The sequence below is a fragment of the Rhinolophus sinicus genome, chromosome X (assembly GCF_036562045.2).
Source record: "Rhinolophus sinicus isolate RSC01 chromosome X, ASM3656204v1, whole genome shotgun sequence".
NCBI lineage: Eukaryota > Metazoa > Chordata > Mammalia > Chiroptera > Rhinolophidae > Rhinolophus > Rhinolophus sinicus.
The window spans coordinates 12,602,676-12,619,668 of record NC_133768.1 but is presented as its reverse complement, the minus strand read 5'-3'; the positions used below and the strand labels follow the sequence as shown (position 1 = coordinate 12,619,668).

Below are 16,993 nucleotides of genomic sequence, written 5' to 3'. Positions count from 1 at the left end.
TCTCTGTGGATGTGGCCCATTACTGTGACATCTGAAAAAATATCTCTGGCTTGGAGGATGAGTAACTAGGTGCAGATTCCATGTCTTCCACATGTGGGAGTTGTGGACGTCCAGAGCTTTAATTTTTGTGACAGAGCCTCATATCAGTGACATCTCAGCATTTTCATTTGTGTTGGTGAATACACAAGTGAGGCACACTAGTCTTAAGTATCAGGTTGGTGATGTCCAAACAGCTTAGGAATTCCCTGGATGGATAGCTATGGATTTGGGGACGACTGCACACATATTGTTGGCAGAGCATTTTTTGGCATTTATTTAGGAGGTAGCAAATCCTTACGTGCCTGCCAGTAGCTTCTTGGATGTACTTGAGAGGACGGTGAAAGCTTGTTAGGGTAAGTGTGAAAAACAACCACACCACTTGGCAGGGGAGCCATTCACCTCTAACAGGTGTAATTAAGTTGATTGTGGGCTTGTAAATTTAGGCAAATGAAGGAGGCGGACAAAAGCAACCACAGCAGCAGCAACAGCAACAAATGAATGAACAGACTGCATACCCACATTTCGGAGACAAGGTGTATGTCTTCAATGCTACTGCTTTAAGCTAAACTTAGAAGATGGTACCTTGGGCCGTATGTCTTGATATTGACATATAAAGCACCACATTCCAACACCAATTCTCTGACACCAGCTGGGGGTCCTGCAATTCAACTCTGACACTAATGCCCCAGAGTGACAGTCAGACTCCATAGGTTTAAGGGCTCAGTCCTTTACAAGACTGCCCTCGCTTCAGACACCAGTTTCCCCAAACTACTCTCACTTGTGCCTGGCTGACTACAAATTTGGGGCTCCCCACCACTCCTTCAGGTTTGAGTATTCTCTAGAACGACTCACAAAACTCAGGAAAGTACTATATATTTACCATTTGTAGGGATGGAGTCCCAGAGAGCAGTTTCCAGGCTCTCGACCTCATGTGGAGAGGTGCTAGGTCGGATAGTAGATGGCCATCAGCTGTGACTAGTTGGCCGTCAACTGTAATCAGTTAGCCATTAGCCACTAATGTAACTGCTGTGGCTACGCTGGCAAGCGTGGGTTGTGGCTAGCAAGTGCAGCTAGCAAGCAGGTTGTGGATTGCTAATTGTGTTGATCCTACTTCCTGTGTCTCGCCTGGCCACCAGCGAGACTGGGGTGCAGGAAGACCCCTCATTGGGGTACTGGCAGATGTTTGCTTTTGTGTCTCAATCAGCTACCAGCGAGAATACAGTGGTTTGACTCCCCTATCTATGGCTCCGTGGGTGTTCCTTTTTGGCCTCACCATGTCCTGCGTTCTTGTGCGGGGAGCGGGAGCTGAGTCCCTGCATTACACCATTACTATGTTATTATAGAGGGTTCAGATGAACAGCCAGATGAAGAGATACATAGGCAAAATCTAGGAGATTCCTGAGTACCAGAGCTTTTATCTCCATGGAGTCAGGGTGAGCCAGCCTCCTGGCACACCTGTACATTCACCAACCAGGATCTGAGTCTTGGTGTTCAGAGTTTTATTGGAGTTTCAGTACATAGGCATGATTGACTAAATCATTGTAGTCATGCGGGGTGGCATGTGGGACGTCATGAGGGATGTCATGAGGGATCTCTAGTCCCGCTCACCACATAATGCAGGATAGGGTGAGGCCAAAAAGGAACACCCACGGAGCCATAGATAAGGGAGTCATATCACTATATTCTCACTGGCAGCTGGGTTGGAGACACAGGAAGCAGGAGTGTCGTGCGGGAGACCCTGCTCGCTGCGCCATTTGTCGGGCGGGGCTGCCTGCGGGGTCTCTGCTCCCTCTCCCCACACAAGAACACAGGACATGGTGAGACCAAAAAGGAACACCCACGGAGCCATAGGTAGGGGAGTCATACCACTATAGTCTCACTGGAGGCTGGGTTCACTGGACGTGCGACCTGCTGTCCGTTTTTCTGCCAACCGACCGACGACTCTCCTCCACTCTCCTCGACTCTCCTTGGCTCTCCTCGGCTCTCCTCTTCTACTCTCTTCGGCTCTCCTCGGCTCTCCTCTGCAGTCCTCGGCTCTCCTCGGCTCTCCTCCGTAGCCGCAGCAGTTACATCAGCAGCCAATTGGCCAACCAGCCACAGCCGACGGCCAACCAGCCGCAGCCGAGCCAGCACCCCTCCATGTGAGGCTGAGAGCCTGTAAACTACTTTCTGGGGCTCTGTCCCCACAAGGAACCACACTGTCCGCAACCCACCGTGCTAACTGCATCCACACTTGCCAGCCACCATCTCCTTGCTAGCCCCCATTTGCTGCTAGCGTAGCCACAGCAGTTATATTATTGGCTAATGGCTCACTGGTTACAGCTGACGGCCAACTAGCCACAGCTGATGGCCATTTACTACCTGAGCCAGCACCTTTCCATGTGAGGCCGAGAGCCTGGAAACTGCACTCCTGGCTCTGTCCCCACAATTTTTCAGGATATTGAACTCAATCTCTAGCCTCCCATTCCCTCCCCGGAGGTCAGGTGGCTAAAAGTTCCAGCCCTCTAATGACTTGGTTAGTTTTTCTGGTGAATAACTCCCATCCTGAAGCCATTTAGGGGCCACCCTGAGTCACCTCATTAGCATAATAAAAATACCCCATCACTCAGGAAATTCCAAAGGTTTTTGAATCTCTGTTTCAGTAACTGGAAACAAAGACCATATACTATATACATTTTTTATTCTACCACAGCATCCGGTGGTTCCAGAGGTAGAATAATGAATTCAAACCTTTTTGTAATTAGATGAAACTAACCTTGCGTGAATTCTGCCTCTTGTTTAGGTGGCTGGGCTCTTGGTTTTGTTCTATTAGTATAAATGAACTGCCAGGCTGTTGAGTTCTGGCTTTTTCTTCAGCTCCTTCTTGTGTCATATTTGAGTCATTCCACTTAAATACGGTGTTTTATCATCATTAACCAGGTCATATGTATCCATGATGTTTCTTCCACATACCGAGTGCCTGTGCTTTTGGAGGAACAAGGCATTGTTAAATATTTTAAAGAGAGATTGGATTTGCCCATTGGTGATTCTGCAAGTAATTTGCTTTTCAAGTGGAGAAATATGGCTGACAGGTACGTGAAAGATATTACTAATGTAATCTTTAATAATTCTTGTGTTTAGGAGTAGGACTGAGATGTACTTTAAAAGGTACCTATATTGCGTTCGGCTTTCTCTGTATGTATATTTTTTGTCTGGATATGTCTAAAGCTCTAGCACATTGTTAGAATGTTTTGCTATATTCTTTGAAGATTTCTGGGGCCTTTGGAGCATTTTATTAGCTTATTTCTTAGTTTCTGTATATTTTAAAGTTTTAAATGTCATGGGTTTTTCTGTTTGGTTTTTTTGTCTTGTTTTGCTAGTTTTTAAGATTTTGGGGAAAGGGAGTTATCACTTTGTGAGGGGTGTAATGTCTAACTTTCACATTGTTTTGTACACCTGAAACAAATAAAACAAACAAACAAAAAGATTTGGTTAACATTTCCTAAAGAAAATCGTTTTGAATGGGAAGTTTTGCCTATATTATTATTGTTCCATCCTGTGTCTATTAGCTGTCAGCATCTTTATTAAAACCCCTGATAGGTTTTAACTTTATTAATTTCTGCAAGGTTGTTTCATTTGAAGTCATGTGGAAATTAAATCTCCATCACCTGTTTTCTTGTATTAAATATAGATGGGGTATGACTCCATAAAGCTTTGGCTGCCTGGTTTCTTGTGCAGCTTAGGGAGAGGCAGGAGATGCAGCAGTTACAAATGTAGAGTCTGGTCTTGCTAAGAGAGTAGATCTTAAAAGTTCTCATCACAAGAAATAAAATTTGCAACTATATGTGGTGACAGATGTTAATTACACTTATTGTGGTGATCATTTTGCAATATCTATATCGAATCATTATGTTGTGTACACTGATACTAATATGTTACATGTCAATTATATCTAAATTTTAAAAAAAAATGTGGGCTTTGGCATCAGGCACAGTGGATCCCGACCCCAGCTGCTTCTCCTCTCACTAGCTGTGTGAGTTTGAGCAGATTACTTAACCACTCCGGGCTTTTTCTCCTATCCATATATAACAGGGGGATACTAGTACATACATAGTGGAAATTATGAGAGAAAACAGGTAAGGCTTTAACAGTGAATTAGATACTAAATATTGATTATTGATGTTGGTAACAATAATTAAAATGATTTGGTGACAAAATCACTGACCTTGGTAGAAGACTAGTAGATTGAAATTCTCTTACCCTTTCACTTAAAAATTTAAAAAGTGTTTTAGAATTTCTGGGGCAAGTAGAATCAGGAATAAAATGCAGTTTCTGAGCTTAGGTACTCTAATGAATGATGATAAATTAAACCGCTGCCCTGCAGAATGCTTAAGGAATCAGTCATTTTGTAGGAATTTTCTGAGTAGCTTCGGGCAGATTCTCTTTGAACACTAGAAATTTTAATATTTTAACTCTTTTTATTGGAAATAGCTCTAGATTATACTCTATGCCTCTGTGCTTTTTTTTTTTTTAATGTGTGTGTGTGTTTTGTTTTTTGTTTTTTTATTGGGGAATATTGGGGAACAGTGTGTTTCTCTCAGCTCTAAATCGTTGTCCTTCAATCTAGTTGTGGAGGGCGCAGCTCAGTTCCAAGTCCAGTTGCCATTTTCAATCTTTAGTTGCAGGGGGCGCAGCCCACCATCTCATGTGGAACTTGAACCAGCAACCTTGTTGTTGAGAGCTCGCGCCCTAACCAACTGAGCCATCCGGCCACCCCTCCAGGAGCTCAGTGGCAGCTCGTTGTCTTCAATCTAGCTGTGGAGGGCGCAGCTCACTGGCCCATGTGGGAATCGAACCGGCAACCCTGTTGTTCAGAGCTCGCACTCTAACCAACTGAGCCATCCGGCCACCCTGCCTCTGTGCTTTTTAAAGCCAGTTTTTGGTTTTCCTATTAGTTTCCTGTGGCTGCTATATAACAAAGCACAACAAACTAGGTGGCTTAAAACAGCAGACATTCTCTCGCAGTTATGGAGGTCAGAAGTTCAAAATCAAGGCATCAGCAGGGTTGGTTCCTTCCAGAGGTTCAGAGAGAGAATCTGTCCCTTGTTCTGTCCTAGCTTCTGGTGGCTATCAGCAGTCCTTGGTGTTCCTTGGCTTGTGGCTGTAGGTCCAAGAGGGAAAGAGGTCACCAGGGAGATGGGCTGAGGATAACTGCCTGGACAGTGGCCCTTCTCCATGGTTGGTGTGACCCAGTGCACTCACCTGTCCCACCTGGCTTGGATGACTCCTCCTCACTTGAGAAGACCGGACATGAGTGAGTGGAAAGGAAGGAGGACTTGGCAGTATTGACTCCAGTCTTGCTTCCTTCCCGGGAGCAGAGCTGATGTCCCTCCCTCAATGCAGGAGTGAGAACAGGTTGGGGGAGGATGAGGACTCAGCCAAGCTGCTGTGCTCAAATGTGGTTGTGATCGCCAGTGCCCATAGGCTAAACACTGGGCCAGGAAGCACTTACCTCTGATGTCTCTTGACATCTTGGCTTGACACCGACTTGTTTTGTTACCTGGGTCCTTTATGTAGAGCTGGGGTGAAGCATGCGCAGCTCTGTAATCTCCAGAGCAACATAAACTTAAGTAGCAAGTGAAAGGTTGAGCCTCCCTCTCTCAGGTACTTCAGTCAGCTTCCTAGAAAGTCAGCTTGACAGTCAGTTTTGACCTCTTCACTTCTTGTGCATTTGTCTCCTCCCAGCCTGTTTGACATCATGTTGCTCTTGTGCTCTCTGCAGATGTTAATATGAATGAGGACTATTCCACACTATAGTAGCATAAGGTGTTGGGAGGAAGGGTTTGCTTCCAAGCCTTAAAATATCTTCAGCCCCAAGATGACATTTCCACATACTTAGTATCAGACCAGACATTTTTCATGTTCTTTGAACAGATTTCCTGACAAAAGCAACAGTAAAGATTGTGGCTCTAATAGTAAAATGTGATTGAGCGTTTTATGTAGAATGGAATTTTCTCATAAAAATGATCTAAACGCGTTGTAACACTTTAAATAGTACTCTTAGCACCATTTTTCAGGCATGCCATGAATAACCTGGCTTTTGTGGGCCAGCTGGGAATGTAACAATTTTTAATGTAGACACTTGGAATGTATTTTCTTATATAATGTCACCTTACAAACTTAATATTGGAATGTATCCTGTTGACACTTAGAATGCATTTTCTTATACAATGCTACCTTATTTAAGGATCGCTCATGTTTATGAGATGGGGACAGCTTTTCATATATATATATATATATATATATATATATATATTTTTTTTTTTTTTTTTTTTTTTTTAAAGATTTTATTGGGGAAGGGGAACAGGACTTTATTGGGGAACAGTGTGCACTTCCAGGACCTTTCTCCAAGTCAAGTTGTTGTTCTTTCAATCTTAGTTGTGGAGGGTGCCGTTCAGCTTCAAGTTGTTCTTTCAGTCTTAGTTGTGGAGGGCGCAGCTTAGCTCCAGGTCCAGTTGCCGTTTTCTAGTTGCAGGGGGCACAGCCCACTATCCCTTGCAGGAGTCGAACCGGCAACCTTGTTGTTAAGAGGACGCATTCCAACCCACTGAGCCATCCGGGAGCTCAGCGGCAGCTCAGCTCAAGGTGCCGTGTTCAATTTTAGTTGCAGGGGGCGCTGCTCACCATCCCTTGTGGGAGTCGAGGAATCGAACTGGCAACCTTGTGGTTGAGAGCCCGTGCTCCAACCAACTGAGCCATCCTGGAGGCAGCTCAGCTCAAGGTGCCGTGTTCAATCTTAGTTGCAGGGGGCAGAGCCCACCATCCCTTGCGGGACTCAAGGAATTGAACTGACAACCTTGTGGTTGAGAGCCCACTGGCCCATGTGGGAGTGGGAGTCGAACCGGCAGCCTTCAGAGTTAGGAGCATGGAGTTCTAACCGCCTGAGCCACCGGGCCGGCCCAGCTTTTTATATTTTTAATGCTTTTAACTTTTTCTCTGATTTATATCTGTGCCTGCTTATGTAAACCAATGTTGGGATTTCCTATGATTTTGAAATCCGTTGGCATTAGGTTTTAGTTCTTTGCGGGTGGGATGGGGATTTGAATTAAGTACATTAAGTTCAAGGCGCATCTGCTCCTAAGGTTTTGAAAAGTACCTTGGGATAAGAGGGGTGGCTGTCATTATGTTGGTGATGGCATGTTACATGTGTATAACCTTAAATTTGTCTTCCCTCCCAGGTATGAAAGATTACAGAAAACCTGCTCCATCGCCCTGGTCGGCAAATATACCAAGCTCAGAGACTGCTACGCCTCTGTGTTCAAAGCCCTGGAACACTCAGCCTTGGCCATCAACCACAAGTTGAATCTGATGGTGAGTCCCGGCCTGGTCTTCTGGATATTTCAGTTATTTACCCTAATATCTTGTGTCTCAGAGAGGTAGGTTGTGTTGAAGGATCCCCCAAACCACCTCCAGGTTTGATGATTCTCTAGGACTCAGCATATACTCAGACTTATGGCTAAGCTTAATTACAGTGAAAGGATACAGAGCAAAATCAGCAAGGAGAAAAGGCACACAGGATCAAGTTTGGGGGCAACTTCGAAGAGGCCTCTCCCAGTGGAGTCACAGAGGACTTGCTTAATTCCCCCAGCAACGAGCTGTGACAACATGTATGAAGTACTGCTGTCTGCCAGGGAACTACAGACTCAGCTGTACTACAGACTCAGCACCCAGGGTTTTTATTGGGAGCTGGTCACATTGGCACCCTCTGCTTAGTAAGTACCAAAATACCAGACTCCCAGAAAGAAAGCAGGTGATCAGCATAAATTGTGTTGTTTCTACAAACTCTGTAGGCACAATGAGCCACTCTTACCAGTTCTGAAAATAGGGGGTACCTTTCCCAAATCCAAGTTTCCAGATGCCAGCCAAGGGCCAACCTTATAAGCAGCCTTTCCAAGGATGGCGATCAGGCCTGCTGTGCTAACTTTGTTCTGCATACAAGTTTAAGGCACAATTTTTGAAATTAGGCTGCGTGCATCCAGGGCCATATATACTTCATGCGCATTTAAGTACATTGTATTTGCCTAAGTGGAAAATAGAACTTTTTTCCCTTCAGTTTTGGAATTCAATCCAGTTTTTCAAAATGCTGTATTGCCTTTTCTAACGTAGAGGAGTGATATCTGGCAAACAGTGACCATTTTTTAAAATCAGTATTATGGGATAGCAGAGGTGGAACTATTTATACGGCTTGAGTATTTTTTTGTGTGTTTGTTAGATATAGAAGTAGTATATACCCAGTGCAGAAAATTTTAAAAAGGCATCATGTAAAATGCAGAAAGCAAGATTCCTCCTCCCTGAAGTCACACTTCTCTGTTGTACCTGTTATCCCCAGTTTGATGAATATCTTTCCAGACTTTTCTCTCTCTATATATATAAATGTTTATAGTGATATTCTGTATGGGTATATCACAGTTCAATTAATCCTTATTGTATTGATTTAAGTGGTAAAACCATTACATATGAGCAAAAGGATACATTTATATGTCCAAGAAATTTAGTAACGTGCACTAGACACCAGCTTAGGACCTGTCCGACTTTTCTCTCATCGCTATGTAGCCACCTTCTTTTCTAACCACTTTTTATTTTTGGCTTTATAATTAGTGTTTCACTTCCTATTCTTCCCACTCCTCCAACTCCTCTACCCCCTAGTAGTAAAAAGGAAACAGCAGTAGAAAAATTGTTATGATACAAATTTTGTGAAGCTGTTAAAATTTTGTATGTTAAGATATAGTCAGTGATTTTTACAAAAGAAATACTGAAATAATATAGTTATGTAGGGACTGTTATGTACATAGGAATTGTACATGATTTTTAAAAATTACTATTTTTAATTAAAGTTTATTGGGGTGACAATTGTTAGTAAAATCACATAGATTTCAGGTGTACAATTCTGTAATACATCATCTATAAATCCCATTGTGTGTTCACCACCCAGAGTCAGTTCTCCTTCCATCACCATATATTTGATCCCGTTTACTTTCATTTTTTGTTTAATAGAGTTTATTGACACTCGCTTCTGCTCAGTACTATTGGAGACGTGGTCTTGGCACATTCTTTTTGACTCCAGTCTCTTGCTGTGTTTACCTCACCTGCTTTCCAGTCCTTCCTCCATTTCCCATTTTGTCCCAGAGTGACCCTTCCAAAATCACTCTCTGCTCCTTCTGTTCCTGTTGTCCCCTCACTTAAGACCTTTCAGTGGCTTCAAGTATAAACTTCTCTGACTGGGTGGAATCTCTTTTGAGGGTCCCAGAGTGGTCACCACTTTCTCTCTTTCCTCTGAGGTTTCATACACACTGTTCCTTCACCCCCCCCTTTGAGTCCCGCACACCTCCCTGCCTACCTCCCAGTGTGCACATACGTGCTCATCTTACTTCTGCTCGTTCTCGAGGGCTTTGCATCTTGGGCATCACCTCCCCAGCAGTCTTCCCTGATGGTGCTCCCTCCCTTCTTTCCTCCAGTGTCCAGGTCTAGACTTGGTGTGGCTCCTGGTTTCCTCCCCAGCATTCTCTTCCCTGCTCACTGTAGCCATTATCCCACTATGGTGTTGCTGCCTGTTTATCTGGTTTCTTAATCTTCCTGAAAGATTACAAAAGCCTCAAGACCAGAGATCACGTTTTTCTGTCCCAAGTGTCCAGTACAGGGTTTGCATAACAAGTACTTCCTAAATTGTGTCATAGTGTTAGATAGTTCTAGTATTTCTGAGTATTTATTTTTCTTAAATGTTCCTTTAATCTGTTGGATGTTTTTTAGTACATAGACTCCATCGACCTGGAGCACAGCACTGAAGCTGAGGACCCTGTCAAATTCCATGAAGCATGGCAGAAGCTATGCAAAGCTGAGTGAGTCTTGGGGACCATCTATGCCAGTTAGCAGAACGCCATTGTGCTTTTTCTGTCATGATTTGATTGACCCCAGTTACTAATTTTCGTGCATTTGGAAAGGTGGTCTGGAGGACTGTGGTCATTACGGGTGCTTGGGCTGCATTCACACTGCACTTATTTTACAAGGTGCCGTGTTAATGTTAGTGGCATGTGCTTTGAAAATGGTTTTGTTTTGGGGACAATGGGGATCCTGTCTCGGAGAGAAAGTATGTTTATTGTACTGAATGTTGCAGCGCAAGGATGATAACCCTTCTCTCTTGGTTATGTTTTCTTTTCCATGTCATTTGAGTCTTGTTTCTATTCCATAAGTAATCAACAGAACTCTTGGGCGGCATTGTATTGTGAGGGTAGCATGACCCCACCCCCCTCTTTTTCTCTTGAACACCTGTCTTTTTAAATGACTATTTGCTTAGAAGGTCTCTAAAGTCTCTTCTAACAAGGAAATTTTCACGTGCCCCTGCTTTAATTAGCAATTGAAATCTTAGGCTGATTTTACCAGTTTAACTCTTTCTGATAATATAGGAGATCTTAACATTTTTATAAGTTTAAAAAAAAAAAAAAAAAAAACCTTAAGCTATTTTTATTCAGATAATTCTCTCAGTGGCATTTTTAACTAGATTGAGTTTCTCAATCTCTATGCTTATGCCACAAAGATCTACTAAAAATATATATCGAGGTCAATTGTGAGAAATTGTTGCCTCTTCTTCGTACCCTGGGAGGATTTCAAGCAGAAAGTTCAGGATGTCAGGTCATGTAATCAATTCTGAATACAGACCTCAGGCATATGCTCTAGCATTGGATTGGGGACCAGGAAGCATGAAAGGTTGAAAACAAGAGTCTTAAAATAATGTGAAATTCACCCTCATCTTTTGTTGATTACAGTGGTGTTCTTGTGCCAGGAGGCTTTGGAATCAGAGGAACGCTGGGAAAACTCCAGGCGATTTCTTGGGCAAGGGCAAAGAAGATTCCTTTTCTGGGTAAAGCTCATATTTATGGATCCTAACTGAGTTTATTAGATTAAAAAAAACAGTTTAAGGTGTCCAAAACAATGTAATAGTTAGACATTTCACCCCTCACAAAGTGATAACCCCCCACCTCCAAGTTTATTAGAGTTTTGACACCTAGTAGGTGTAACACTTAATAGGGTTTGTTAACATGAAAAGTGTGAACACTGATTTGAGTATTCAGGCACCAAATAGTCTCAGGGGTCAGCAAACTATATCTTGCAGGTCATACCTGGCTCGTGTCCTGTTTTTGTAAATAAAGTTTTAATGGTATACAGCCACTCCAATTTGTTTATATATTGTCTATAGCAGCTTTTGTGGAACAATGGCAGGGTGTGAGACCCTACAGCCAGCAAAGCCTAAAGTCTTTACTATCTGGCCTTTTACAGAAAGAGTTTGTTGACCTAGGAGAACTTACCATTGCTCTGGTTGGGTAGCAAGAGGCCTGGCCAAGTTGTGTCCATACCTGCTCTTACCTTCCAATTCCCACCCAAATCCACCTTTTCATCACTTCAAGCAGAGAAACCATTCAACAGAACTCCACAATGTTCTTTCTAATCAGAAAAAAAATGTTTAAGTTGAAATTTATATGCTCTTTCTATTAGGTTGGTGCAAAAGTAATTGCGATTTAAAAGGTTAAAGAAAAAAAATTGCAAAAACTGCGATTACTTTTGCACCAACCTAATAGAAAAGATAATACAGAAAGACCGTCTAACATTATAGGAACAGCTCTGTTGAAATTTGGTGGTGCTGGGTCTTTTAAATGCTTTTGTTCACATTGTAAAGCATGGCTTCTATGCCAGTGAAATCAGATGAAATGGACCCTTGATGGGACAAAGGCAGTCCTGCAGGTAGGAGTCAGGCAGGAGAGGGAGGGGGGAGAGGCTGTACTTCACACTGTGCTTGGATCTATTGGTGGGTTTACAGTCTGAGTGGACAGGTTTTGGTACCTTTTGCTACCAGCAGACTATTCATTTGCCCCTTTGCCTTTGTTCTTTGATTAACTTTCTAGATGTTCTCCACTGGGATCCATTTTCAAAAGAGAATCCAGTAGTTACCTTGATACCTCGTTTCGTTTTACTTGTCTAAGCTCATCTGGGCCATTGTTTTCTTTTGAAGTAACCTTGTTTGGTTTCTGTCTAAACGTGGTTAGTGTTCTTCAGATAATTTTCGCTGTGTAGAACAGCTCACAGCTCTTTAGCTTTCTCTTTAACACGGCGTATCTTTATGTCTTAGCCATATGGAACTTTCTGAAATCCCCCCAAAGCGCTCAGCTGTTTCATGCTTACCGACTTTCGTTCTGGCATGCCTGGCATATTGACTGCTCTCTCCTTTGAGTCCCTTCTGTACCTTGGATATGTCTATAAGAGCATCTGGAATGCTCCTTGGCATTTGTTTAGTGGAGAGAATTGGTGGGCCTCAGTGAATGTGGAGGTAGGTGAAGAGTGCATCCCTGTGGCAACAGGCGTGGGGCTACACTGGACTCTCTCCCTCCTTACTGAGCACTCTGTTCAGTTCCATTTTGCTTCTCCCTGCCCTTCCCGCCACCACGCTCAAGCCCACAGTGGAGGTGCCAACTCTCCCAGCTTCTGCTGTTTTCCTACAGTGAGGTTATAGGGCTGTTTTGGGCTCCCCTGCCCACCTATGGGCGCTCCTCAGATTCCAGCCCGCTGGCCAGCCTGAGGATGCTCTTAGGCAAAGCCTGTATTTAAGGCTGGGAAACTGAGAAGGGGGAGTATGAAGTCTCCTTGAGTTGGATGTTGTTAGATATTTTCTGAAGGACTCAGGTGCTCTGGGAAAGCCCTTCAGCCCACACGTATGCCTTAATTTAGACACAAATTTGGAGGGAGGCAGATTTGCCTTTTGGACCTTGCCCTGTCCTTTTCTGCCCTTGAATTCCTTCTTCTTCAAGATCAGGTCATCTAACCCCTTCCCTGCCTCTGCTACAGACGTTCTGAGTGCACAGGGTATAGCAGTGAACCAAGCAGGCAGAGTCTTGCTCTCTCTGAGCCTGTATTCTAGATGGAGGAGACAGACAGCAAACAAATGAACAGAAAATAGGAAGCAATACAATATATGTTCATGTGCTTTACATATATGCTTTTTAAATAGGAGTTTGCCTTGGGATGCAACTAGCAGTGATAGAGTTTGCAAGGAACTGCCTTAACTTGAAAGGTAGGTCTGAGATTTACTAATAACGTTTTATTTAGAAAAATTCTTTATACTTAAATTATTTTTCAGCAATATTGATGAATTATTGAACTCATTTCTTAATCTTCAGATGCTGATTCCACAGAATTTGAGCCAAATGCCCGCTTTCCTGTGGTAAGTGGCTTGTTTATCTTTCTGGATTGGGTCATTATCATTTCATTTCTGGCTCTTGCCTAAACTCATAAGGGGCTATTATAATTTTTTTCATTATACTATCCGGATATTTTAAAATTATATATGATTCTATTATTATTTTTCTTACATCCAACTGCTTTGTTTTCCATATTCCATTTTATCAGCCATGTCTTGAAGAAAGACACAATCCTGGACTTATTTCTCTTTGCAGCAGTTTGCAAGCTTAATGTTTAGGAAAGGATTAAATTGACTGTGACAGCAATTTATAACAGCTAATATAAATAAATGGGCTGGCCTATCCCTAGACTCATCCCAGTCTGTCTAGTTTCCACACTGGCAATCATCTGTCTTTCTAAAGCAAAAGTGACAGCTGTTCTTCCACTGCTCCTCATCGTCCACTGATTCTTTTTCTCGTAAAATATTCAATTCAACGTTCTTGTCTGGAAGTGAAGGCTGTTGTGCTCTGTCACCTGCCGCTTTGCTAATTCAACCCATGGCATCCCTGTCCCTCCCACGCTTGGGGTTTATGTTTGGACAATCTGAAAAAGGTTTTAGGTGTATCCTGAGAATTCCCTATACCTGAGATGTCCCACTCCTGCAACCTCCCTTCCCCTGGAATCGCAATAAAACCAGTGAAGAATTTCATTAAAAAAATAAACCCAATGACTGGCAACTTCCTATTCATCCTTGGAAGCCTTTCCTGACCTTTCTTTTCTAGCTTCTGCTGTGGGGAGGAAGAAACTTTCCTTTACCCTTCAAGTTCTTCTGGCTGGTCAATAATTAAATCTACATGAGACAGAGTAACAAGAGAAAATAGCCAAATTTAATTACATACGTACATATGGGAACCCCACATACATGAGAGGTCCAGAGACAGAAACATAAATGAGGTAGATATGACATCCTGACCTAAGGATAAGGTAAGGCACCTTGGAGCTTCTGAGGGGAGGATGGTTATTCTCAGGTCAATATGAAGAGCAGATGTTCAGTAATTAGTCGTTTGCCCTGCCCTATAGACAGGTTTTTTTTAAAAGGTTATCTTTGATAATCTCTTAGTATGGGCAAGGGCCCTAATTCAAATTCTTCTAGGTAGTTAAGCGGGGGAGGCAGAAGTTTCTCTTGAGCCCACAGCATCTTAATTGCCTTTAGCTCAAAACAATCCACACACCACAGAGGCACATCTTGGGGTGACTTGTGCTGAACTCCTACAGTGCCATGCACCCACCTCTATTAGAGTGTGTACCTCGCCATTGTAATTTTTTAAAAACAGTTTTATTGAGATACAATTCACATATCATAAAATTTAGCCATTTAAAGTGTATAATTCAGTGGCTTTTAGCATATTCACAGATCTGTGCAACCATCACCACAATCAATTTTGGACCATTTTCAATACCTTGAAAAAAAACCCATACCCCTTAGCAGACACCCCAAACCTTCTAGTCTCCCTCCCCTCCCCCAGCCCTAGGCAACCATTACTTTGTTTCCTGTCTCTATGAGTTTGCCTGTTCTGCACATTCCATATGAATAGAATCATAGAACATGTGGCCTTTTATGACTGGCTTTTTTTCACTTAGCATGTTGTTAAGATCTGTGTACATTTTAGCATCTATCAGTACTTTGTTTCTTTTCATTGCTGAATAATATTCCATTACATAGACATATCACATTTTAGTAATCCATTCATCCTCTGATGGACATTTCAATTGTTTCCATTTTTCGGCTATTATAAATAATGCTGCTGTGAACATTTGTGTACAAGTTGTTGTGTGAATATGTGTTTTCATTTCACATGGGTATATATACCTAGGAGTGCACTTGTAGGTCATATGGCAACTGTATGTTTAACCTTTGGAGGAACTGCCAGACTCTTTTCCAAAGTGGCTGCAACATTTTACATTCCCACCAGCAGTGTATGAGGGCTTCAATTTTTCCATATCTTAACACTCCTTATTGTCTGTCTTTTGCTTATAGGCACCCTAGTACACAAAGTTGCATCTCTTTGTGGCTTTGATTTGCATTTCCCTCATGGCTTAGGATGTTGAGCATCTTTTCATGTGTTTACTGACCACTTTTATGTCATCTTTGGAGACATGTCTATTCAGATCCCTTGCCCATTTCTAAATCACGTTATTTGTCTTTTTATTATTAAATTGTAAGTGTTGATAAAGTAAACTGGAATCTTAAGATGACTAACCGTAGAACTAGGAGGTCTATGGGTGGAGCTGGGCTCCCTATTGCTCTCTAGACCTGACTTCCTGTTAAAACTTGGTGGTTCTAACTTCCAGGAGAGGGATTTATTTATACGTATAGGGGGCCATCTTGGGAAGAGGTCACTTTTTGCACATGGGTGGCTGGCCAGAGGTCCCCAGCCAGAGGTGTCCGTCCTCACACTGCTGTGGTGGTTTTCTTTTCCCGAATAAAGCCGACAGTGTTCTTTATGTATTCTAGGTACAGGGTCCTCATTAGATATATAATTTGCACTATTGACATTTTGGGCCAGGTAATTATTATGGAGACTGTCCTGGGCACTGTAGGGTGTTCAGCAGCCTCCTTTGACCTCTACCCGCTGGATGTCAGTAATACATTTCTTCCAACCCCCAACTGTGACACTAAAAACATACCTCCAGACATTGCCAAACATCCTCTAGGGGCAAAATCATCCCCATTGAGAACCACAGATTTAGAGACATTCACTTATATTTCTCTCCCCTTCAGCCTATTACCTCCCTTCCTTTATGGTAGCCATTAATTCTTTTTTTTTAATGGGTTATCTTACCATTTTTAAAATATAGGTAAACCTGTGTGTCTATTTGTAACCCCCTCCATTTCTTAGATAAGGGTTAGCATACTCTGCACATTTTTTTCTGCTTGCTTTTTTCACTTAACACTATATTCTGGAGATCACTCCATGGAAGGATATAGAGATACTCTTCACTCCTTTTACAACTTACAGTTCAGACCACAATAAACCATAACTTCCCAGGCAGATGGTGCTCTTAAGTTTTATGCTCAGAAGACCTAATACTAATGAAGAGTTCCTGATGAGGCTTTAATATAAACATATTTCCTGACAAATGGTTGTGCAGGCAAATCGTGGATTTTCTTTTTTAAGATAATACTTTGGGATAGGAAATGATTTTACCAGTAGGTGCCACTGTTACAATAGCTTTGGCAACTTTTTTTGATGACTTTACTGGTTTTGTGTGTGCGCACGCGTGTTGTGTACACCCACCTACCCACACACATACATGGACACATATTTCCTTTTTAACAAACACATGTTAGCATGCTTGAGACAACTGTTTCCTCTTGCTTTTTGTACTGATCACATCAATGCACAGGTATATTCCACATGCTTGCCCTACTGTCTGCGTCATTTTTTATTTAACCAGTCTCATACTGATGAATATTTGGGTTGTGTTCATTATTTTGCTACTGTAAATCATGCTGTAAGTTAGTAGCCATTTACATATGTCCTTGCATCCATACATACACATCCACGGGATGAATTCCTAGAAGGCGAATTGCTAAGTCAGGATGTGTGGTTTTACGTTTTGAAAGCTTCTGTGCTCACAAGTGAGATGAGAACAATAAAACCTAATTGCTGCTGAAAATCTTTATGGCCTGCAATCAGTTTGTTGGAGAAAAATAGCCTTAAGAACCAGCATTTGTGATGATGATGAG

General features: G+C 42.4%; 1 protein-coding gene across 6 annotated transcripts in view; it reads left to right on the top strand.

The window, feature by feature from the left end:
* CTPS2 (CTP synthase 2) overlaps positions 1–16,993 on the top strand; it is a 101,506-nt gene that overhangs the window by 28,146 nt on the left and 56,367 nt on the right. For all 6 annotated transcript variants that reach the window (XM_074324097.1, XM_019746325.2, XM_074324098.1 and 3 more), the window contains 6 exons: positions 2,959–3,110; positions 7,257–7,389; positions 9,826–9,914; positions 10,839–10,933; positions 13,073–13,135; positions 13,242–13,285. In XM_074324097.1, the coding sequence (XP_074180198.1) occupies positions 2,959–3,110; positions 7,257–7,389; positions 9,826–9,914; positions 10,839–10,933; positions 13,073–13,135; positions 13,242–13,285 (576 nt within the window). The remainder of the gene's footprint in view (positions 1–2,958; positions 3,111–7,256; positions 7,390–9,825; positions 9,915–10,838; positions 10,934–13,072; positions 13,136–13,241; positions 13,286–16,993) is intronic.